At 47.2% G+C, this 25,386-nt stretch overlaps 1 protein-coding gene across 1 annotated transcript; it reads right to left on the bottom strand.

Annotated features, from left to right (window-relative positions):
• Positions 1–1,298: 1,298 nt before the first annotated feature.
• On the bottom strand, positions 1,299–22,697 carry RFC2 (replication factor C subunit 2). Its single transcript, XM_036827271.1, has 11 exons — positions 22,545–22,697; positions 19,776–19,845; positions 17,617–17,658; positions 17,200–17,306; positions 13,519–13,620; positions 12,345–12,445; positions 5,563–5,720; positions 5,248–5,313; positions 4,405–4,485; positions 3,092–3,205; positions 1,299–1,722 (listed from the first exon to the last, which is right to left on the bottom strand). Exons 1-11 carry the CDS (start codon positions 22,649–22,651, stop codon positions 1,612–1,614), a joined length of 1,059 nt encoding a protein of 352 aa, XP_036683166.1. The 5' UTR covers positions 22,652–22,697; the 3' UTR covers positions 1,299–1,611.
• Between the last annotated feature and the right edge of the window lie 2,689 nt (positions 22,698–25,386).

Here is a 25,386-nt window from a genome sequence, read left to right as displayed (position 1 = left end):
GAGGCCTAGAGAGAGAGAAGGCTGGGGACAAGAACTTGGTCCCTGAGTCCAACCCTCTTTCCAGATGCTGCAACGATTCTATGAGACGAAGTTAATGCTGCAAGTTAGGAAATTAGAAGAAAAAAACATCTAGAACACAGCAGTTGGCCACCTGTCCCTTCACACCCCGCAGTCCTGGCCTCACAACGTGGACAGGACAGCTTAGGCCTGGGCACAGGTGTGGTGGGGCTGCAGTGAGGCTCCAGCGGGAGGGGGTCCTGCCCCGCCGTCGCTGAGTGTGGCAAGCTGGGGTCTCGCACGATGGGCACAGGTGTGGTGGGGCTGCAGTGAGGCTCCAGCGGGAGGGGGTCCTGCCCCGCCGTCGCTGAGTGTGGCAAGCTGGGGTCTCACTTGCACGATGGGCACAAGCATCCCTTCGCCTCATAAGGATCCCAAGGTTCCAGACAAAAAATAAGATTGAGAAGGTAGGGAATTCCCCTGGTGGTCCAGTGGTTAGGACTTGGCGCGTTCACTGCAGGGGCCTGGGTTAGATCCCTGGTTGGGGAACTAAGATCCCGAAAGCTGTGCGCCAGACAAAAAAAAAAAAAAAAAGATTGAGAAGGTATGCCAAAGTATTTTTGTAAAACTTCACCCTGCAGTTTCTGAGGGCCTTAATTTTTTTTCCCCCTCTTAATCAAAACCCTAACCGCAAAGAACCAGTGACCTTGGAGCCTTTCCTGTATCCGTTCAACAACGTGGTCTGGACACGTGTCTAACCCTGCCTGGGATTTGCTTCAGAACAATCTGGGAGTGGGGTAGGACGCTGGTGCTGGGGTAGGGTACAGAGGAAACAAGACTGGCCACGTGTTGGTAAAATTGTTAAGATGGATGGTGAGTATGTGGAAGGTCACAGTATCATTCTCTATGTACAACTGATGTTTTTCATAATTTTTAAACATGGAAAAAAATAACACCTTGCCAAAAAAGAAAAAGCAATTCTACAAATTAATGCAAAATTCACTGGGAAACTCTAAAGCAAATGAGTACACCCGTTTGCACAGAAAAGGCGACCTGGTGGGAGGGTCCCCTTTGCCTGTCTGCACCATCCTCCTCCGTGATTCTTGCCAAGTCCTTTCTGAAGGGCTCAGGGCCCGGGGCTGTTCTGAGAAGCTGATAAATTACAGCAAACCCTGCCTCACCCTGTGGGATTGTCCTCTAGGCTTCTAGAAAAATTGAGATTAGCCTGTCCAGTCTATTATTGAAATCACCTTTCTACCTGTAGGACACTAGGGGCATATACACAGAGACAGGAAGCCAGCTTTCCTTGCGGCCTTGCACTGCCACCTTTCTGCTGACAAAGCTGTACGGTTTTATTACTAAAATGCCAACGCGTGCACAGATCGGGTACTGGGCCCTGGAGGGTCTCTGGGGCCTTTCCATGCTGTCATCCCACCACGAGTCTGAGGCTGAGGGTAAACGCTCCAGGAGCAGGGGAGACGTACTGGAAGCAAGGTGACGGCCAGGAAGATGCACTCCAGGGCCGTCCAAGGCAGCACTTTTTCCAAATCAGAAGGCTGTGACTCCTGCCTGTCAGTGACGAGGACTCATAACCCAGCGAATGCGTTCTCCGCTCTAACTGGCCACCGGGGCCATTGTCTTCTGACAAAGTCTGGCCAGGAGCCCTGCCATCTGCAGAAGGGAGTTCACACCTTCCGCTATTTTCATATGAGTGTATCCAATTTCCTGAAAAAAAAAAAAAAATCAAATTTAAATCTGGTTATTAAGTGAGGGAGGAAGTTTAGTTTTTGAAATCTGAACCTCTAAGCGAACGGTTTGCTCAAAATTGATGCAGTGAACTCGAACTCCAGCTGGAAAATGAACTCTGAGAAGTTCAATTTATTTCCTAAAAGGATGCTGATATTTCTTTGACAGGTACTGCTAAGAAAATGAAAAAGAAAAAGAAAAAAAAAAAGCCAGACTGGGAGAAAACATTTGTAACACACGTATCTGACAGAGGACTTGCAACCAGAATATATAAAGAACTCCCAAAACGCAGTAATAAGAACACAAACAACCTAATTTAAAAATGGGTAGACTTAGACACTTCCTCAAAGAAGATCATGGATGTCAAATGAGCACATGAAAAAGTACTCGACATCATTAGTTATTGGGAAATGCAAATTAAAGCCATAATGAGATACTACTATACACCTATTAGAATGGCTTAAAAAAGACCAACTGAGCATTCCAAGTGCTGACCAGAAGGGGGATCGTCTGGAATGCTCACATATTGCTGATACAAAGGCAAAATTCTATAGCCACTTTGGAAAAGTTTGGATGTTTCCTATAAAGTTAACCCTTTGATTACCATTCAACCAAGGAATCTCACTCCTGGGAAGTTACCCAAGAGAAATGAAAACTGGGGCTCATGTTCACACCAGTTCACGTACACAAATGTTTATAGTGGTTCTATTCATTGTCACCAAAATCTGGAAACTCAAATGTCCTTCAACTGGTGAACAACAGTGGGTCACCCACACAAGGGAACACGACTCAGCAATGAAAAGGAAGGACCCACCGACATAGGCAACAACGTGAACAAATCCAAAATGCATTAAGTGAAGTGAGAGAAGCCAGACTTAAAAGGTTATGTTCTGCTTGATTCCACTTGTATGACCTTCTGGAAAATTCTGTCCCCCAAACAGAAAATAGATCAGTGGTTTCCAGGTGCTAGGGGGACGAGCTGACTACAGAGCGGCCCATACATCTGGGGAGATTACAGAGCTGTTCATATCTTGATTGTAGTGGTGTTTACAAGACTGAATGCTCTTGTCAACAGAACTCACCCAAGAGGCTGAATTTTACTCTATTTAAATTACACCTCAATTAATCTCACTTAAACAACAAACAAATAAATACCTCTCTCATAAAGAGAGCCATTCCAAGGAACACTAGGTCACTGCCTGGCAGGACTGGCTTAAACAAATCCCCAGCCCCCAGGATGACCGGCCATTGACTGAAGCATCTTCCAGGCACCTGGGCTGTGAGTAAAATAAAACCTCAGCGTGGCCCACATTCTTGACGAGAGAAGCATTGCTCTACTCTCACTAACCTTAATAAACTCCAGTTTCAAGTATTCTGCCATTTGGAAGGTTTTACACACTCGAAAAATGTTGCCAATGATGTCTTCTGGGGAATAGCCAAGATGCCACAGGTGAGCAAGGATCTAGACAAAAGAAAACACACGGAGGCCATGTAACTCTGTGAACAACAAGGATACTGGGGGAAGTGAGGTCAAACCCACACCAGTCTCAGGCCCGTCACACAGCTGGGAGCAGACAGGTCATCTGAGACAGCACGAGTGCTTCTGAGAATCGGCCCAACGCAGCGGCCCTGCTGGTGGGCCGCACCCTTTAGGCCATGTGGGGTGATCGATCTTCCCAGCAGGCAGAGAGATAGTATCACAAATGTTTTAAACCATACTGCAAGACGGTCTACCACCATACCCTGTAACGTCTTTATCCAAGGCTCTTAAAAAGCCTTTTTAATCGTCCCAGTAAGCACCCCAGAGTGTCTGCTACGCTCTCTGAGCTGCCACTCTTACTAATGAACACCCCTGGCACGATTAGGCCTGAACAAATCCTGACCAGGGCAGAGATGACCGCAGTGGTCTCAGACTCCTGCCTTCTCAACCCCAGGCCCCACTTCCAACGCTCACCCCACCCCAACTGCAGGGTCTGGAGTCCTTGGCTCCCCGGGGCAAACGCAGCGGGTGGGGAAGCCCCGTGTCCATAAATCTGACGGCGCCCTTCAGGCCACGTGCCTGGGTCTCCCCACCTTGCACGCCAGTTTCACGAGAGGTCAAGCTCTGCCCTAAACCCACTCAGCTTCTAGCTTAGTTTGGTGGCAGCAGGGGGAGGGAAACCAGCTGCAATCAGAGCAATGGCCTCAGATCACATCAGTGCCCCCCATGTGGACTTGAGGGTCACCTACACCCCAACGATGCCCACTGGAATCTGCTCATAGGACCAGGCTCTGGGTCCCAGGACGCCCATTCCCAGGCTCTTCAGGAAGATAGAGGGGGAACAGCTCCCCTCCACAGAGAGAAAGATGGCTTTTCTCTACAAAGCAAGGAACTGGGCCGTTCTTTCCTCATGTCCTAGGAGGACACATTCCTCTTGCAGAGAATATAATTCGAGTAGAAAGGCATGACTTTGAATTCCAGGTCTATTACTTTTAAGCAGTGTGGTTTAGAGCAACGAGTTTAGCCTCTGAGCCAGTTTTCTCACCTGTAGAGGGTACCCAACTCCTAGCATCCGTTAAGAATGAGGTGGAGCAAAGTCCCCAGCACAGGGAGCGCCCTCTCTGCCCGGCTCAAGAAGCGAGAGGTTCCCCCCCGAGTCAGGAAAGGGGGAGGAGACCCACCTTGTAGGCCTCATCGATACTGGCGCTCACACAGTGCTGGATCATCTCCTTCACCAGCAAGGGGTGCGGCTCGTCACAGACCTGACCAAACAGAAGAGAGAGGCCGGTCTGGGGCTGAGGGGGACCATCCGAGGAGGAGCCCTGGCAGACCCACGGCTGGGCAACCTAGGTACCCACCGTCTTCACTTGCTGTTTACATTGAATTCTCCAGCAAACAGAACCAGGTTTGGGAATGCCTCTCCCACCACCAGAGTCGTCACCAAATAGACTTCGGTGTCGACCTAGTGCGGTGAGGAAAAGCCTCTGACATCATCATTACAGATTTCTCACACAAGATGAATTCACAAGAGCCAAGAAGGAATGTACGCTCAAGGGGCAGCTTCAAAGCCACGAGTCACCTGTCTCGCATCACTGGGAAGATCACCTGCCCAGTGGACTCTCCGAATCCACTTAAGAACTGGGAGGTCTTTGGGGCCCATCTCCCACCTGGAATAGGAACAGGCTTGCCCTGGACACGGCCCCCAGCCTCAGCGTGATCTCGGGCCTGTTTCCTCAGCCCCAGAATGATGAGAACATGTGCGTGCAGGGATGTGTGAGGACCAAACGGGACGCACGTGGAAGCCCCGGGCCTGCCGCAGCAGCGGGGCGCGTCCGCCACGCACACCGTGCCGCAGCCCAGCCCCTCCTGCTCTGCGCGGTGGCGGGGGGAGCAGGACGTGCTCCCCTCCCTGCTCCCCGGGGGTGAGTCTGTGCCCCTCCTCCCAACACCGCCCACCCGCCCTCCTCTGCTGGCCCCGGCAGGTAAACGACGCTCTCAACTGTGATGCCCACGCCAGCTTTTACCTTGAACACATTCTCACTGTTGATGAAGCCGAATCCCGAGAAAGTGGACTGCAAGTTGTTCAGTGCCTGCCGAGGAACGGAAACAAGGCCAGGGTGACTTTCAGTCTCCGCCCGCCCCATCTCCCCTCTTGGGATCCGAGCTTACCCCCCCACTTGCAGGCCTGCTCCCCACTGGCCCGAGGCCCCACCAGTGTATCGGGTCAACGTTCCCCAGTCTGGCTACGCTCATCCCCAGGCAGCAGTCGCCCCCCTCTCCCCCCAGACGAGGGGTGCAGCAAGCCCGGGGGGCCGGCGCCCAAGCGGCGGCGCACGCACCTGCCTCATGTCACCCTGGGCGGTGAAGAGGATGGCTTCCAGGCCATCGTCCGTGGACTGCACCTTCTCCTTCTCGATGACGTTCAGCAGCCTGGCAAGAATCTGGCCGTCGGTCAGCTTGGTGTAGCGGAGGACTGCACACCGGGACTGAATGGGCTCTGGACGAGACAGGAAGAGAGTCGGGCTCCCCAGCAAAGCACGGCGTGACCCCGTTGGTCCTTCAGTTACTCGGAAGCAGCCGCACGAGCCACGTGGCCCGGCCATGCTGGCACCACAACCCCTGCCCCACAGTGCTCAAGAGGGGCTTGGCAAACAGGGCTCAATTTCAAAATATCAACCAATAGTGGCCTCAGCTAGGACTGCCCAGGCTGACGTTGGCTGGCCAGGGCTTCCAGAAGGGGAAAAGATCCTCTAGGATAGAGACATCCACGTGCCACAGCCCACAGGAGAGTGAGTGCTGGCCCAGGTGGGCTCTTGAACCTCCGTGTATGAGGTACGTCTGGGCCCTTCTGGGCAGGTCACGACCCAGCCAGTCTGGGGCGAGAATAGGGCACCTGCGTGTCTTCTTTAAGCTTCCACGGGAGATTCTGATGCACATGAGAACCACCAGATGGATGAATGCCGAATTCTGGATGCGATCCCTGACCTTCAGGTCAGACTACGACAATAGCATCTCCATGACCTCCAAGCCCCGAGTGCGTCTCTCTCTGATCCGTCCTGCTCTGCTGCCCCACTGGCCTTCCTCAAAATGTTCTGATCCGTCACCTCTGCCTGCCCAGGCAAACCCTTCAACTGCCCACCAAGGTCACAGTACAGACCACCTCTGACCCTCCTACATAAAATCTTCCGCAAACCTCACCCGTCTCTCCTCTCCTAAGCCCGCGTGCCTCCCATGGAAGAATCGACCTGTGCTCTCCTGGCTGCTCTTCCCACCAAGGATGTCCTTTCCCAGCTTCTTCCCACTTAAATCACAACTGTCATTGAAAAAGCTCTTCTCCCACCCCCCTCATCGTGGAGCCGGCCCAGACCACCCCAGACTGAAGTGACCGCCCCTCCTTTGCTCTCACATACACTTTCAAGGAACATGTTCCTGTTAGTTTACTTGCATTAAGGAAACCAGTTACCTCCCCCAGGGATGCAGCGGACGAATACCACGACCAGGCCCTGGCCCCTCAGAGCTCAGGTTTGCCGGGATAGAGGAGTGAACATCAACAGGGAAGTTCCCACACCCTGGGACGCGGCCATGGAAGAGGTTTATAGGAACGGCTCCAGGAGCCCAGCCAGAGAGCGATCAGCTCGGTGCAGGTGAGTTCTGAGCTGGGCCTTTAGGGACGAGCTTTCCAGGCCGGAAAGGCAAAAGGAACAGCACATTCAAAGGCAAGAGTGATGAAAGGGCACAGGGGCTTTGGGGAACCGCGAGGCACTGTGCGGCCGCATCACACAGGGTAGAAGGAGATGAGGCTGCAGGTAATGGGCTCCTGTGTGCTAGGATGGGGGCGGGCGTGGCTGTGTGGGCAATGAGGGACCACTGAAGGGTTCAGTGGGGGAGTGGCAGGGTCAGACCTGTGCTGAGAAGACCCCGGCAGCCAGCTGGTGACTCAGGTGCAGAGAAGCTGCAGGGACACTGCACCAGTGAAGGGGAGAAACTGAGGCCAGACCTAGAGTGAGGGAAGGAGGGGTAGGGGCTCAAGACACTGGGGAGATGGGATGACCTTGGATCTGATTCTGGTGAGGGGCTGGCTGCGGTGGTGAGCAGACAAGGGAGGACCTGAGATGGCTCAGGGCTTGCTGGCTTTGGGACGCACCCCCCGCCTTGTGTGAGCCCCTGATGGGCAGGGACAGAGCCTCATACAGGTGTAGCCTCCACTGTGCCTTGGGCAGAGGAGATGCTGTGCACATAAAATACTGTGCTCAACATCTGTCCAATGGATGAGACGTTTCAAAGAACAGCTTTCCTAAGAGTTCATTTCAATTTATCTGAAATCTGGAAGATTCATGACAGAACCTTATTTACATATTTGGCTTATCAGCACAGACAAGAGAAAGACCAATTAGAAACGGGAGTTCTTGGGACTTCCCTGGTGGTCCAGTGGTTAGGACTCCGCACTTCCAATGAGGGGGACATGGGTTCGATTCCTGGTCGGGGAACTAGGATCCCACGTGCCATGCGGCCTGGCGCGGCCAAAAAGTAAAACAAACAAACAAACAAACAAAACGAAACAGAAAAGCCACAATGGAATTCTTATCTAAAAGCAATTAATATGCAAACTCATAGATTTTTCATAGATTTTTCTCTTTGGAGAAGTACCAAAAGCTGCGAATTCAGATACACGTCAGAATAAAGCAGGCATAGCCTTCCTCCAAGAAAGCAGGGCTCTCCCTTAACTGGTATAACTCCAGGAGCTAAGGTGAGGTTGTTACTGACAGTTTCAAAAATCATCTCTGCAGTGATTTAATCATGAACCATTTCCTCTAAAGCTAAGCAATACGTTTCTTTAGAGATTTGGTCTACATGGTTCTTATATCCCTTTAGAAATTAAAAAATAATCAGAATGCTATCTATATATACCAGAAAAATTAATTTCATGAAAAGCGAGGGTCAGACCTTTCTCCACCAATAACTGCAGTTTCTAATCTCTACACAGACTCATCCACGCAGAGCCCTGTGCAAAATGCACTGGGGGGACGGCTTCACAGGCGAATTCTATCAAACATTTAGAGAAGAGCTAACACCCATCCTTCTCAAACTCTTCCAAGATACAGCAGAGGGAGGAACACTCCCAAACTCATTCTACGAGGCCACCATCACCCTGATACCAAAACCAGACAAAGATGTCACAAAGAAAGAAAACTACGGGCCAATATCACTGATGACCATAGATGCAAAAATCCTCAACAAAATACGAGCAAACAGAATCCAACAGCACATTAAAAGGATCATACACCATGATCAAGTGGGGTTTATCTCAGGAATGCAAGGATTCTTCAATATATGCAAATCAATCAATGTGATACACCATACTAACAAATTGAAAGAGAAAAACCATATGATAATCTCAATAGATGAAGAAAAAGCTTTTGACAAAACTCAACATCGATTTATGATCAAAACTCTCCAGAAAGTAGGCATACAGGGAACCTACCTCAACATAATAAAGGCCATATATGACAAACCCACAGCCAACGTCATTCTCAATGGTGAAAAACTGAAACCATTTCCTCTAAGATCAGGAACAAGACAAGGCTGCCCACCCTCACCACTATTATTCAACATAGTTTTGGAAGTTTTAGCCACAGCAGTCAGAGAAGAAAAAGAAATAAAAGGAATCCAAATTGGAAAAGAAGAAGTAAAACTGTCACTGTTTGCAGATGACATAATACTATGCATAGAGGATCCTAAAGATGCTACCAGAAAACTACTAGAGCTACTCAATGAATTTGGTAAAGTAGCAGGATACAAAATTAATGAACAGAAATCTCTTGCATTCCTACACACTAATGATGAAAAATCAGAAAGAGAAATTAAGGACACTCCCATTTACCACTGCAACAAAAAGAATAAAATACCTAGGAATGAACCTACCTAAGGAGACAAAAGACCTGTATGCAGAAAACTATAAGACACTGATGAAAGAAATAAATGATAATACAAACAGATGGAAAGATATACTATGTTCTTGGATTGGAAGAATCAACATTGTGAAAATGACTATACTACCCAAAGCAACCTACAGATTCAATGCAATCCCTATCAAACTACCAATGGCATTTTTCACAGAACTACAACAAAAAATTTCACAATTTGTATGGAAACACAAAAGACCTCAAATAGCCAAAGCAATCTTGAGAAAGAAAAATGGAGCTGGAGGAATCAGGCTCCCAGACTTCAGACTATTCTACAAAGCCACAGTAATCAAGACAGTATGGTACTGTCACAAAAAAAGAAATCTAGAGCAATGGAACAGGATAGAAAGCCCAGAGATAAACCCATGCACATATGGTCACCTTATCTTTGATAAAGGAGGCAAGAATATACAATGGAGAAAAGACAGCCTCTTCAATAAGTGGCACTGGGAAAACTGGACAGCTACATGTAAAAGAATGAAATTAGAACACTCCCTAACACCATACACAAAAATAAACTCAAAATGGATTAAAGACCTAAACGTGAGGCCAGACACTATAAAACTCATAGAGGAAAACATAGGCAGAACACTCTATGGCATAAATCACAGCAAGATCCTTTTTGACCCACCTCCTACAGAAATGAAAATAAAAACAAAAATAAACAAATGGGACCTAATGAAACTTAAAAGCTTTTGCACAGCAAAGGAAACCATAAACAAGACGAAAAGACAACCCTCAGACTGGGAGAAAATATTTGCAAACGAAGCAACTGACAAAGGATTAATCTCCAAAATATACAAGCAGCTCATGCAGCTCAATATCAAAAAAACAAACAACCCAATCCAAAAAGGGGCAGAAGACCTAAACAGACATTTCTCCAAAGAAGATATACAGATTGCCAACAAACACATGAAAGGATGCTCTACATCACTAATCATTAGAGAAATGCAAATCAAAACTACAATGAGGTATCACCTTACACCGGTCAGAATGGCCATCATCAAAAAATCTACAAACAATAAACGCGGAGAGGGTGTGGAGTAAAGGGAATCCTCTTGCACTGTTGGTGGGAATGTAAATTGATACAGCCACTACGGAAAACAGTATGGAGGTTCCTTAAAAAACTAAAAATAGAACGACCATATAACCCAGAAATCCCACTACTGGGCATATACCCTGAGAAAACCATAATTCAAAAAGAGTCATGTACCGCAACGTTCACTGCAGCACTATTTACAATAGCCAGGACATGGAAGCAACCTAAGTGTCCAATGACAGATGAATGGATAAAGATGTGGCACATATATACAATGGAATATTACTCAACCATAAAAAGAAACGAAATTGAGTTATTTGGAGTAAGATGGATGGACCTAGGGTCTGTCATAGAGAGTGAAGTAAGTCAGAAAGAGAAAAACAAATACTGTATGCTAACACATATATATGGAATCTAAAAAAAAAATGGTTCTGATGAACCTAGGGGCAGGACAGGAATAAAGACGCAGACGTAGAGAATGGACTTGAGGACACGGGGAAGGGGAAGGGGAAGCTGGGACAAAGTGAGAGAGTAGCATTGACATATATACACTACCAAATGTAAAATAGATAGCTAGTGGGAAGCAGCTGCATAGCACAGGGAGATCAGCTCCGTACTTTGTGACCACCTAGAGGGGTGCGATAGAGAGGGTGGGAGGGAGAGGCAAGAGGGAGGGGATATGGGGATATATGTATACATATAGCCAATTCACTTTCTTATACAGCAGAAACTAACACAACATTGTAAAGCAATTATATACTCCAATAAAGATGTTTAAAAAAAAAAAGATAGCACAGCTACCTTGTTTGACTCAGTTGTTAGTTAGGGGAGCAGGGATTTGATGTGAAATCTGTTTGCTTACAAAGTTCATGTTGTTTCCAGTTAAGCTGCTGATCTGGAAAGTTGAACATTATTTGGTAAAACCTGGACTCTGTAGTTTCCCTACTCTTGCCATTAACTGTAGGTAGCATTTTGACTTCTAGGATATTGTTCATTTCACTTTTACAATAAAATTTATAATAAAAATTTAAATTAAAAAAAAATGCACTGGGGGGTGGGGGCAGTTCTTTAAGTATAACACGGCTCCTGCCCTCCCAGACCGGTCCTACCACTGGTAAGGAGACAAGCAACAAACACGGCCATAAATCAAGACCTTTTAGCACAGTTTCCTCCACTGCACCGTGGGTGTCTTGAAGATAGAGAACGTTTCTTGTTAAACTCTGTCTGCTCTGCACTAGCCCGGTGCCTGACACCTACTAAGAACAGAGTAGATGTTTGTGGAACAGATTCATGACCTGGGGAAGGTCAAGGGACACAAGCCCACTGGGGCTGGAGACAATGACTCTGTGGGGGGCATCATGGTTGGTACCACACTTGTCTGGGTGGAGAAGGAGGAGCCAGACGGCTGAGCTTACACAGGCTGGGGGTTAGCAGGGCGGATGTGAGGCAAGGACAGAGGGACAAGAGAGCTGTGAGAAATGGTCAGAGAGAGAGGGAAAAAAAGCTGGACTGTGCTCGCAGTCTGTATCAGAAAGGGAAGGACGTGAAACCGGCAGGAAGTTGAGACACTGAGGCGGGAGGGCTCAAAGCGGTGAGGAAGAAGACAGACTGCTGGAAGGGAAGGAGGGAGGGAGGCAGGGGGCTGGAATGACCAACGCCAGGTCAGGAAGATGAGCGTGTGAGCTTTCGCAGGGGAGGCAGCTCCTGGTAATGACAAAACCCAGCGTGCAGACACACTGTGTGCCAAGTGCTCCGGACACACAGAAAGCGCAGGAGCACGTCTGCACAGGGGCCATGACCGTGACACTGCACACAGGATACCAAAACATCACGTGTGCCTGTGATGCAAGAGTCAGACAGACCTGGGGTTCCAATCCCAGCTCTTCGGCTTGCTGTGAGACTTTGGGCAAACTATTCAACCTCTCTGAGCTCCATGTTTTTTTCATATCTAAGGTGGAGCTAATAATACCTCCGCATAGAATTATATAAGATTAAATGAGAAAGCGGATTATACAGTGCTCAGGCCACGGCAGGTGATCAAAAAGCCCCTTCTCTTCTGCGGCTAAAGAGCCAACGTGAACGGCACGTGGACCCCGAGCCACGCAGAGCCGACCCTCACCTATGATTTTATCCGAAGCATTACAAGCAAGAGCGAAGCGGGTCGTTTTAGAGTAGATTTCCATGGTTCTCCTCAAGGCTTGCTGGGCTCCATCAGTCATGCTGAGAAGAAAAACACAAGGGGCGGTTTGCAGCTGGGACCCAAGGTCCACGGGACACAAATCCCCTCCTACGGACCCTGGGAAGCCTACACTCCTGATTGGGCATGCTCAGTCTCTCTCCGGGACCCCGTGCAGGTCTCACGCAGACAGGCTGCACGCGGACAGAGCAGAGGCCCTGCAGGCAGGCTGCCTGGGCTCACCTCAAAGCTCCTTCATCCACTCCTGTGGGACCTTTAGGCAAATTATCTGAGCCTCAATGTCATCGCCTATAAGGAGATAATGCTACTGCCCACCTCAGAGGGTTGTTATGACAATTAAATAAAACAATAACACGTAAAGTGTGTAGCAGAGCACCTGGCATAATGCAAATGCTTACAGATACGTGCTAGATAAATGTTAGCGGCTATTACTGCTGTAAATAATATTACAGTAAAATGGTTAAGGTGTGTCCCCACTATGGAACAGAATGCAACAGAATACAGCAATTAAAACCTATGTTCACAACAAGATTATAATAACATGCAACTCTGCTCTTCACGTTAAAAGGCAAAACCAGGATACAAAAATTATAATTATCATCTCAACTATGTAAAAATGCACAGTGTAGAAAAACAGGAGATAAAATAAAGCAAGAAATTACCCATATCTTTAAAAATTTCTTCAAAGAACATGAATTACTGTTATTTTTCTAAATGGCACTTAACATTTTTTCATTTATACTGATAATGATTGCACAACATTGTGAATGTACTAAATGCCGCTGAATGGTACACTTTAAAATGGTTGAAATGGTAAATTTTCTGTTAGATATATTTCACCACAATTTAAAAAAATCATTTAAATTATGCATGTAAGTGATGCTGGAACAAACACATTAACTGTCTTAGACAAATGTTTGTAAGTTACTTAATTAAGATCAGGTTTAAGGCTCAGGCCTCTATTAAATTTCTCTTCAAGATGTGATAAGCAAATCTGTCACAGAAGTGCAAAGGTGAGAGCTTTTCCTCCTGATTTAATACAGACAGATAAAAGACTTAGAGATCAAGGTAAAAAATTCTTGGCAAAGCACTCTACCTGTCTGCTTCATCCAGGATGATGATCTTGTGTCGCCCTTTGGGAAGGGTGACTTTCTGTTGGGCAAACATTTTGATTTTGTTCCTCACGACGTCAATGCCCCTGAAACAATGAGCCACAATATTATTGTCACCTTCTGAGACCAATTCACTCACCTTCACGGGGACTTTTAACCCTCAGGACACCATCATGGACCCAACTTTAGTTTTTCAGTTTCTTTTTGGGCAATCTAACTATTTATAAGGCTTGTCATTCATTACTTTTATTCCTTCTTGGAGGTCTTCAGAAGAACAAAGGAAAACATTTACTTACTTTTTAAAAACAGAATGAAACTCATTTTATCTTGCAATTATCATATGGGTCCATTGGACTCTTTATAATCTAAGATACATTTTGGGGGTCTCAGTAATCTTACACTTCCTATATCTTAAAATGTTTGCTACTTCATCATCCTAGTACTTATTTCATCATTACTCATCAATTATTCCCAACTATGCTAAAAAAGACTAAAATAATAAAATGAAAGAATGATGGAAATGCTTAGAAGATCGATGCAATATTCGGAAAAACTGTTACTACTGCCTCATCCTTCAGTTTTTTATTGTTTCGTGAGGTACTACATTATCTTTCTGGAAGATACAAAAGTAGTTCAGATACACTATCTGAAAGCTTTCATTGACCACAGCCAAAAATTCAAAATTTTTCATTTTCTACCCATAATGTCAGAGAAAAGAAATGACAGCGGAAGATGTTTCATCATTATTAGACAAGTCAGAAAATGAAGCAGAGAGACAGCAGGATTCTAGACTCTGATGATGATGGTGAAATTGATCACATAAACAAAATTTCAGACTACAAGTCTTCAGATGCCAAAATCCTCCATGAATTTTCTCAAACTTAAGAATCAAGGCATGAACATATTTCTAAGGACAAAAACTAAACATATTTTCACCCAGTTAGTCACTCAACAGGAAGGACTTAGCTCCCCAATGTCTTATGACAAGAACTTGGACCATCCTGTTTTGCTAAAAGAACATGTGACAGAACTTCCCTGGTGGCACAATGGTTAAGAATCTGCCTGCCAATGCAGGGGACACAGGTTCGAGCTCTGGTCTGGGAAGATCCCACATGTCGTGAAGCAACTAAGCCCTCAAGCCACAACTACTGAGCCTGCGTGCCACAACTACTGAAGCCTGTGAGCCTAGAGCCCATGCTCCATAAGAGAAGCCACTGCAATGAGAAGCCCGAGTGCCACAATGAAGAGTAGCCCCCGCTTGCCGCAACTAGAGAAAGCCTGAGAGCAGCAACGAAGACCCAACACAGCCAATAAATAAATAAATAACTGTATTAAAAAAAAAAAGAACGTGTGACAGTATTCGTTCATCTTTGATGATATTCGAACACCCACATTTACAGGGTACAGTTTGTAAGTGATCAAAAGCTGAAGGCAGGTGTGTATAATAAGGTTCCTGGAAGGAAACAGATGATAAAGGAACCAAAAAAAGCCATTGTATGGATCCCTCTAATAAATCTAAAATCGAAAATATTTGCAATTATGGGCCATTCTCTCTTCAACAAAATTAACAGCCACCAAAGTTTTCAAAGTTTTCTGTTGGTATCTGCTATCTGGAATCGGCATTTACAAAGCGGCTCGACTGCAGGCGTGTTCATGGCAGCCGAGGAGCTAGCTGTTAGTTGCATTCACAGGACAGAGCCCGTTTCAGGTCTGTGTACATCATCAAAACCAGGAAAATGCTGCAGAGTAGAGAACCACGTCCTCAGGGAACAACCAAAGGCAGACTTTGCAGACATTTTGTTCAACAGGTCCTCATTTCATAATCCTCTACTAACCCATGTCTAAAAAGTAAACTGGGGGAGTTCCCTGGCAGTCCAGTGGTTAGGACTCGGCTCTCTCACTGCCGTGGGCGGGGGTTCAATCCCTGGTTGGGGCACTAAGATCCCACAAGCCGCGCTGTGCGGCCGAAAATAAATAAATAAACTAATTAATTAATAAAAACAAAAAGGTTAAGATGGTAAATTTAATGTTAAAAAAAATAATAAAAGTAGTAGGGACTTCCCTCGTGGCTCAGTGGTTAAGAATCCGCCTGCCAATGCAGGGGACACAGGTTCGATCCCTGGTCCGGGAAGATGCCACGTGCCGCAGAGCAACTAAGCCCGTGCGCCACAACTACTGAGCCTGCGCTCTAGAGCCCATGCTCTGCAACAAGAGAAGCCACCGCAGTGAGAAGCCCACGCACCGCAACGAAGAGTAGCCTCCGCTCGATGTGACTAGAGAAAGCCGGCGTGTAGCAACGAAGACCCAACTCAGCCAAAAATAAATTAAAAAAAAAAAAGTAAACCAGCAGCCCACCTCCATTAGGATGGTTACTAACAACAACAGAAAATAACAAGTGTTGGTGAGGATGTGAAGAAAAGGGAGCCCTTGTGTGCTGTCGATGGGAATGTAAAATGGTGCAGCCACTATGGAAAACAGTACGGTGGTCCCTCAAAAATTGAAACATAGAATTACCAAATAATCCAGTGATTCCATTTCTGAGTCTATATCTGAAAGAATTGAAAGCGGGGTCTCGAATAGATATGTGTGCACCCCTGCTCATAGCAGTATTATTCACAGTTCATAATATTCAAAAGATGAAAGCAGCGCAAGTGTCCCTTGTCAGCTGAATGGATAAACAAAACATAGTGGTATATATCATTCAGCCTGAAAAAGGAAGGACATTCTGACACGTGCTACAACATGGAGGAACCTGAAATATGCGTGAAATAAGCCAGTCACAAAAGCACAAATGCTGTATGATTCTACTTGTGTGTGGTTCCTAGAATAGTCAATTCATAGAGACAGAAAGTCACATGGTGGGTTCCAGAGGCTGGGGGAGGGGAATGGAGAGTTGTTGTTTAATGGGTATAGAGTTTCCGTTTGGGAAGAAGAAAACATTTCTGGAGATCTGTTGCACAATAATGTGAATGTACCCAACGCCACTGAACTGTACACTTAAAGATGGTTAAGATGGTAAATTTTTTTTTTTTAAATAAATTTATTTATTTAATTTATTTATTTTTGGCTGTGTTGGGTCTTCATCACTGCGTGCGGGCTTTCTCTAGTTGCAATGAACGGGGACTACTCTTCGTTGCGGCAGGCAGGCTTCTCATTGCGGTGGCTTCTCTTGTTGCAGAGCACGGGCTCTAGGCGTGCGGGCTTCAGTAGTTGTGGCACGTGGGCTCAGTAGTTGTGGCTCCTGGGCTCTAGAGCGCAGGCTCAGTAGTTGTGGCGCACGGGCTTAGTTGCTCCGCGGCATGTGGGATCTTCCCGGACCAGGGCTTGAACCCGTGTCCCCTGCATTGGCAGGCGGATTCTTAGCCACTGCGCCGGCAGGGAAGTCCCAAGATGGTAAATTTTATGCGATGTGTATTTCAGCACAATTAGAAGTAATTTTTAAAATCTCCATTAAAAAAAAAAAAACTAAACCAATAAGTCAAATGCTTACGATGCCACATCAACAATCCAGCAATCCCCATTCTCTTTCATTGGAAAGATTAAAGGAAAACACAAACAGCAAAACAAGCTCTATAAGTGCTACAGAGACCTGAAAAAAGGTTGTTTCTATGACAGCTCAAAATGTAAAACACTCGCCACCCTTCAGGCCTAACTCCCAGGTGTACCTGTCATTTGAGGCATTGAGCTCCAAAACGGCATCCTTGAAGGCCGGACCCAGCAGGGCTCGTGCCAAACACAGGATGCTGGTAGTTTTGCCGGTTCCTGGGGGGCCCTAGGAATGAGATCTCCAGTAAGTGCTTCAAGCCAACAGAACGAACGTAACGAGAACTCCCAATTTACTGCTCACCACTGTTTGCGCTCACCCCCCGCCTAGAACCCTCCCAACCCGACCCCAACCCATAGCACACACCAGATCAATACGGCAACCAACCCGCAGGCCTGACCAGTGGGAGGTGGGAATGGTATGGGCTCTGGTGATCATGGGCTTCTCTGAGGAGGAAGCTCTGTACATGAGAAAGTGCTTCAGAGGGGCCGAAAACCAGACTCCAAGACGTCCGACAGGGCCAGGACCCAGTACTCACAGCAATGATGATATTGGGCACATTCCCTTCTCTTGCAAAGACCTGAAGGAAGAAATGCTCGTTAAAATTGGTTCATCTGCAAACTTGAGGAGCCAGGTCTCCCCAACCACACAGGCCCGTGTAGCAAACATGGCTACAAACTGTTCCATGTGGATGCCCCGTGGAACACTCAGGTCAACACATTCAAAACTGAATTCAACACTTTCCCCTATAAACCTGAGGCCCCCCCATGTTTCCCCTTCCGGGGACTGTCAACGGCATCAACCCTCCCGCCCACACCAGGAACCTGGAGGTCACCGTCATCCTTGACTGGCCTTCTCCCTCACCCCATGCAGCCCCTCAATGACAAAGGCTGGGCCCCTCTTTCTCCTTTATCTGGAGACCACGTCCTTCTCTTCAGCCCACTGCCACTTTCTTAGCCCATGACCTCTTTTTTAAAAATTATTATTATTATTTTTTTAAATTTTTATTGGAGTATAGTTGATTTACAATGTTGTGTTAGTTTCAGGTGTACAGCAAAGTGAATCAGTTATACATATACATATATCTACTCTTTTTTAGATTCTTCTTAGCCCATTACCTCTCCTTGCCTCTAATCTTGCCCCACTCCAATCCATTTCCCATACGGTAACATAACCAATTTTCTAAAATACACATCTCTGAAAACACTTTTACCTGACTGGAACTCTTGGATGACCCAAACCCTTAAACCTGGCTTGCGAGGCCCTGCCCACCTCACCAGCTCACCCCTCCCACCCCCCCAGTACACGTGCTCTACAGCCTCGTTACTTGGGCTCCACAGACCAGCAGCATCGGCACCTCCTGGGAGCATGTCAGAAATGCAGACTCTCTGACCCCACTCCAGAACTACCAGATCAGAACCTGCATTTTGACAACATCCCCAGGCGATTCGTATGCCATTCATGTCGGGAAAGCACTACTCTGTATTCCACTCAGATGGCATTCCCCCACCCCCCGTAGAATAAGCCATGTTCTCTCTCACCTCCGGGCCTTTGCACATGCTGTTCCTGCTTCCTCCCCTCTCTCCACCCCCGACCCCCCAAGTCTGGCTGACTCCCACTCACTTAGCTTTGGTGTCACTTCTTCCATTTGGGAATTAGGACTCTGTAAGCAGGTTAACTCTTCCCTGAACTAACCCACATGCCCCCACAGCCCCTGTACGTCCCCTGGCAGAGTGCTTATCACATGGCCTGCCGACTTTAATGCTGCCCCGGTTCGAGTGTAAATCCCACGCAGAGCTGGGCTCAGGTCTAGTCTGTTCACCATTTTATCAACGGTTCCTAAAACCACACCGTAACTAGCCCAGAGAAGATATTCAAATATTTGCCAAATGAATAAGTCTATAAAATAAATAAATAACCTTGGTAGCTATTGAAGTCTAAGCCCCAGTTACTGCAGAGACCGCCTCTGTCATGTCTCAAATAGCTGGGCTTCTAGATTCTGCCTAAAGACCTCTAGGGCTGGGAATTCAAAGCTTGCTCTACTGCTGAATGTTTCTGCTTGCTCCCGGTTTGTGTCATCCTGAAGTCTGCTGCCTTGTCACTTAGTCGCTTTAGGCAGGGCTTAGCAATTATGATGGAGAGGAAGGTGGGGGGAGTGGGGGTGGTCCACCCTGAGACCCGTTTTTATAAGCTCCCTAGCTAAGAATGGTTTTCACATTTTTAAAGGGTTGTTTAAAAAATAAACAAAGGGACTTCCCCTGGGGGTCCAGTGGTTAAGACTGCGCTTCCACTGCAGGGGGCGCGGGTTCGATCCCTGGTCAGGGAACTAAGATCCCACGAACTGCACACGCGGCACGGCCAAAAAAAAATACAGAGAATATTTGACAAAGATTTTATATGGTTTGCAAAGCCTAAAATATCTATTCAGCGGCTTTTACAGACAAAGTTTGCCACCTTTGCTCTTGAAGAATACAGAACAAGTCTGATAAGCCCTCTCCAATGAGCCAGTCCTTCAAACATCTGAAGTTACCCACCCTGTCTTCTAGATTCCTCTCCAAACTGAACATCTCCCATTCCCTTAATTCTTCTGGATTTGTGGCCAGCCCCCAGCTCGCTATCTTGGCTGTCTTCCTCCAAATGCCTCGAGCTTATCAAAGTCACAATAATGAGATGCAACATCCTCTTTTAAAAACTCACCTCCAGTCTGCTCACAGTGTCTTCATTCCCGACAATCTCATTCAGCTTTACTGGTCTGTATTTTTCAACCCTGTTTTTAAGAAAATGCATAAAGATGTTGACACGGCTATTTTCACGCTACCCAAAAGAAAGCACTAAAGGGCAATTCTGGGAGCTTTGTCAGAAGATGATATACATTCAATAAAAATACATCAAATGGTTGCAGGTTTTAAATTTAAAGAGATGCCCGAGTGCCATTTGAAAAGTCAAGCGCATGAGAATTGTGCACCCAAGACTTCAAACCCGCCACAGCAGAGAAACACCTGCTGGTGCTGGAGAAGGGCCAGAGCAGGCCATCTGGAGAAATGTGACACTGTGTGGCCACACAGTCTGCCCATCACAACAGAGGTCCAGCGCACGCGGCACTGACATCATTTGCTCTGACAGACATGGATGCAACTGGGCCCCCTTCTCATCCCTTACCTGCCAGTGTCTGCAGACTTGTGCCAGGTGCCCAGCACGGCTGACTAGACAGAAACCGCAGGCCTATCCTGTGATCCTATTAGGCTGTGTGGACTGGACAGCCTAGTGGCCTTTTCAGACCAATACTTCTTCTACTAAGCAAGCTATGCTATGAAAGAAAGTGACTTTCTCTGGCTCTGAGAATAGAAGTGGAAGTAGATCTGCAATGATTTGACCATCAGGACTTCCTCTGCCCTTTATTATACTCCCTGGTTTACTCTTAGCTTGTACGCCCTCCAGGTACTGGTTTTGCACCAGAAGGAGCTGCATGCAAAGCTTTTTTGCCACATACTGCAGAAAACAAAGGGACAGCTCTCCTCCAAGGTCAGCAGATGGAGCGTTCTTGTTCCTCCTCATTCATTCTTCATACTCAGCCCCCTCCGGGTGCCAAGCGGTGTCTAAGGAGTTAGCACACTCAACGGGAGGAAGGTAGAAGGTGCAGACATGAGCAAAACATAGTTCTTGCTCTCAAGGGCTTTCCCACTAGAGGGGAGATACAGCTTGGCAAATCCCACTACAATGCTAAACTGCTTATAAAAACCACGGGCTGTGGAAGCCCAGAGGAGGGAGGAATCGCCACCTGGGAATGTTTGGAGCTGAAATCTCAGCTAGATTTTCTTCTGTTTTAATAAATTTATTTTATTTATTTATTTTTGGCTGCATTGGGTCTTCGTTGCTGTGCACGGGCTTTCTCTAGTTGCGGCGAGCGGGGGGCTACTCTTCGTTGTGGTCCATGGGCTTCTCATTGCAGTGGCTTCTCTTGTTGCAGAGCATGGGCTCTAGGCGCACGGGCTTCAGTAGTTGTGGCACGCGGCCTCAGTAGTTGTGGCTCGCGAGCCCTAGAGCGCAGGCTCAGTAGTCGTGGCGCACGGGCTTAGTTGCTCCGCGGCATGTGGGATCTTCCCGGACCAGGGCTTGAACCTGTGTCCCCTGTATTGGCCGGACCAGGGCTTGAACCCGTGTCCCCTGTATTGGCAGGCGGATTCTTAACCACTGTGCCACCAGCGAAGCCCCTCTCAGCTAGACTTTGAACAAGGCAAACATACTCCTCCTTCAGGACCTTCATAGCTGCTCCCTGACTGAAAGCTCTCTCTGCCTCCATGGCCACATGGCTTCCTCCCTGAATTCAGGTCTTTACTCAAATATCATCTCATCAGAGGCCTTCCCTAACCACCATAGCGATTTACTCCACAGAAGCTGTCACCATCAAATATATTATATGTCTACTTGTTTATTTTTTACTTTGTCTTTCTCTATCAAATGTAAGCTCTGTGACAACAGAATTTGTTTTGCACACTGAAGTATCTTAAGCATCTAAAACAGGGTCGTGTGTGAAAATTATAATGCAAACCACATATGTAATCTTAAACTTTCTCGTAGTCACATTTAAAAAGGTAAAAAGAAAATGGGTGAAGTTATTTTACTAATATAATTTAGAGAACCTAATATATTCAAAACATTATCATTTTCAACATGTAATCAATATAAAAATTACTAATGAGTTTTTTTAAAACTAAGTCCTTGAAATACGGTGTGTATCGTATACTTACGAGCCCATCTCAATTCGCACTAGCACCAGACTCATGTGGCTAGAGGCGGGGGGACTGGATAGCGCAGCGTAGATATTCCAGTAAGCTATACTGCCCTTCGTTTAGGTATCTGCTCTCGCCAAGAAGAGGGGTGGGCTGGAGGGATGGGAATACGCAGCGGACAGGGAGGAAACCATTCCCACGCCCAGTGGAGAGTTCCGAGAGGTGCGCACAGGGAGTGGGAACCGAGTGGAGAGCCTGCCCTACACCTGCGCCAGTTGGCAGGTGACTCCCCACGTCACCTTTCCTCCCAGCTGCCCAGGATGCTGATGTTTAAAGTGAGCAAGCCACGGAAAACAGGCGGGTGCCTTCACACCATCCCGATTCCGAATCTGCGTCCGACACTTCCCGCCGAGCGACCATCAGAGTCGCGGCTGGCACAGCGCCTGGTGCCCAGTGGGTGGTCGCAGCGGGCGGCTATTATCACAATTAGCATTGTTCTGACCAAGACCCCGCTTCCAGAGTACAGACTGGTCACTCTCCACCCCAGCTGGGCTTAGCGACCCACATCCCTTGCCTTCTTCAAATAATAAGCTACTGGACACCACCCCGGGGCCTCCTGCTCCGCTCAGGTGACCCCCAAATGAGCTCCCGCCCCTGGGTTACCCCGGGACACACGGCCCGCCACTCGCCCACCCACATGTCCAGAGAACCCATCGTTGATGGCCTGGATCCTCACCACGGCAGCTCGTACTGGCCGGCGCTGCCGGGGGCCTTGCTGGGGGCCGGGTCAGGGTCCTGGGCCCCGCACTCGCCACTGCCACCGCCGCTCTCCTGCGCCTCCATTCTCCCGCCGCCTCTTCCCGCCGCCCGAGACCTCACCCCATGACGCCATCACGCAGGCACCGCCCCTTGTTTCCGAGGGACTCTGGGCGCGAGCGGAAGCCTTCTGCCCGCCCCTTTCTGCGCCTGCGCAGAGGGCACTGGCCTGGCGGGGGCGCTAGTTGCTATTGACCGCAGTTGCTATGGGAGACCTGGTGTCCGGTCTGGGTAGTGAGGGGAAGGCGAGACCGGACCGCATCGCCTTCCGAGAAGGCTGGTCGCTCCAAGAAGGGACGTTCGTTGGTTTTCGTCTTTGTGAGATTTGTCGGGGTGGCCCTCTCTGTGCGGCCCGTGGGGAACCGCTGCACGGAGGTGGGGCCGCACGCCGGGCAGGCCTGGCAGGGTGGGAGCATCCTGCCCGGTGCAGGGAGAAGCCGGAGCCTGTGGACATTCCGCCCAAACGTAGGACCCGACGGCGGACACGGACAGGGACTGATGTCCAGCGGTCCTGGACGGCGGAAGGCCGGAGCCGACGTCTGGGACCTGCCCTTGCGCACTTTTCCCGATTGCTCAGAATGTCCCCATGCGGAACACTAGCTCCCATTGGGTGGGCTCCTGCACCCTGGAACTTGACGTTTATTATCAGGAAATTCTCATAATGCTACAAAATGGGAATTACTTTCATTTTGCAGAGGAGGAACTGCCTCTCTGTAAAATGTGACTCAGTTTCATTCCAGAAAAATAGATACTGCATTTTCACAAGTGCTTTGAGTATTCTTTTGGGCTGGTTTTCTACCTGTTGAACTAATCTTTCCTCCCATTGCCTAATTAACATAATAATAACAACTAATAAAAGTAACGAATGGTGATTATATTTACTGTCCTCTACTATGCACTAGACCCGAGGTGGATACTCACATTATCCTCGTTTTACAGATGAAGAAACAGGCTTGAGAATGACTCATTTGTCCAGTGTCATTTGGGTTGTAAGTGGTGGAGCCAACCCACCATGTTGCCAAAACAGTTCATATAAAATTCTGTTTTATTGCACTTACCGTATTGCATCATAATTTCGGGATGAAATCTGACTTTAATGGTTAGGATTCTGTGATTTCACTGCCGAGGGCCCAGGTTCAATCCCTGGTCAGGGAACTAAGATCTTGCAAGCTGCCAAAAAAAAACAAAAACAAAAACAAAAGTCTGAATTGAAGGTAAGGATTGGGACCTCTTCATCTCTACCCTGTTGCTTAGCACAAGGCCTGGTGCTCTGTAAGTGTTCAATATGAGTATCTTTAATGAACAGTAAGGATCCATGTTTCCAGAACAGCTTGGGTCAGCTGCGAGGAACTGGGTTGCTTTCATCAGAGAAGTGATTAAAGCCCCATGAATGTTTTCCTTCCATCATCAGTTAAAATATGTATATATTACAGGGAGAAGTCTTCTCTTCTAGGCAGTTGATTGGTCTTTCAAATAAATATGCACTCCAGAATTTATACTGCAAGTAATTGTTTTCTCTTTTTATCCTTATTTTTCAATTTTCTTTCCCTCAAGAAACCCAGCCCATTATGGAAATCTATTGGGGAAGACAGTATTGCTGTTCTATTCATTTTTCATGTGTAAATTCTGTGCTTCATCTTTCCAACCTGAGTGTTTATTTAGCTCCTTGAGGACATGGGACCTGCCCCTCGATTCCTATTTTCTTCCCTTGTATATAAGCGGCATGGAATTGATGTCTGCCAATTGCTTCTTCCAGTTACGCAGCCAGGCTAGCAAGTTCAAGGCAGTGGGTACAATTTACAATTGTGTTCTATGGGTTGGGAAGAAAACATGTGCTTCCTCATTCTTTTCAAGTTATTGCCAATTGGGCAGGAACCTCAAATGACTCAGATTCTGAAGCAGTTTGTTTTAATGCTGGTAATTATTTAAGTCTCCAGGTTCAAAACTAACTCAGTGTTTTTCTTCTCCCCTTTTATATGATTTGGGAAAAAATACTTGAAGTTGGCTATATCTCTTCCATTCCCCTTTAAACTAACAGAGCCATCCTGTGTATTTTTAGAGTCACTATTCACAGGCCCTTTATTTCTCTGGAGGAGAAAATACAAATTTTCTTGAAATATAAACTTTTTTTGAAATGTCTCTTTGTGGTTTTCCCTTGGGATTGTTCCCATGTGGTAATATTCACATTTTCCTTAGAGTCAGCTCTCACTCACACACACATGTCCCAGCACATACACGGTTTAGAAACTAAACATTTTCAGTAAATGCAGAAAATGGTGTATAATTCTTTCCCCTTTCCTGGTTCTCCAAAAACCCCACTCTAGAGGGTGCTTGTTGGTGCTCCCAGGACCCCGCGTTCATTGGTGTGCTTGGAATACCAGGAGAATCAGAAGGAGATGACCTTTGAGGCAGAACTGCACCATCAGGACATTTTTTTCTTTTTTCTAGCCTGAGCCTTCTGTGATTTGTTGGACTTGGGCCCAGACAGAGCTTAGATCTTAAAAGCTCCAGCCACTCCCCTAGGGCCACACAACAGCCACATGGGGGGACCAAGGAGTGTTGGGGAAACCACAGGCTCTTGTAAAAGGGCAAGAGGAGTCCAAGCAAATCTTCCACTTCTCTCCTGACAAATCTGTGAAATCCCAGGAAATTGAATTCACATATAAGCTAAGCTCCCAGACTCTTATCACAAGAGGGCAATTAGAGAAAAGAGGAAAGATGTCGAAAGGAAATAAAATTGAAAACAAAATCCTTTACCTAAA

This window comes from Balaenoptera musculus, chromosome 15, assembly GCF_009873245.2.
Source record: "Balaenoptera musculus isolate JJ_BM4_2016_0621 chromosome 15, mBalMus1.pri.v3, whole genome shotgun sequence".
NCBI classification, from domain to species: Eukaryota; Metazoa; Chordata; class Mammalia; order Artiodactyla; family Balaenopteridae; genus Balaenoptera; species Balaenoptera musculus.
Note: the sequence above shows the minus strand (reverse complement) of the source record. Positions and strands in the feature narration are given on the sequence as shown.

Excerpts from the sequence above, each read along its gene's own strand:
- RFC2 (XM_036827271.1), bottom strand. The coding sequence starts at position 22,651 with ATGGAGGCGCAGGAGAGCGGCGGTGGCAGTGGCGAGTGCGGGGCCCAG. Across the intron at positions 13,621-17,199 it reads CTCAATGCCTCAAATGACAG|GGGCATTGACGTCGTGAGGA; the intron begins GTACACCTGGGA and ends TCATTGTTTCAG. Across the intron at positions 1,723-3,091 it reads TGAAACTGGAGTTTATTAAG|GAAATTGGATACACTCATAT; the intron begins GTTAGTGAGAGT and ends TTTTTTTTTCAG.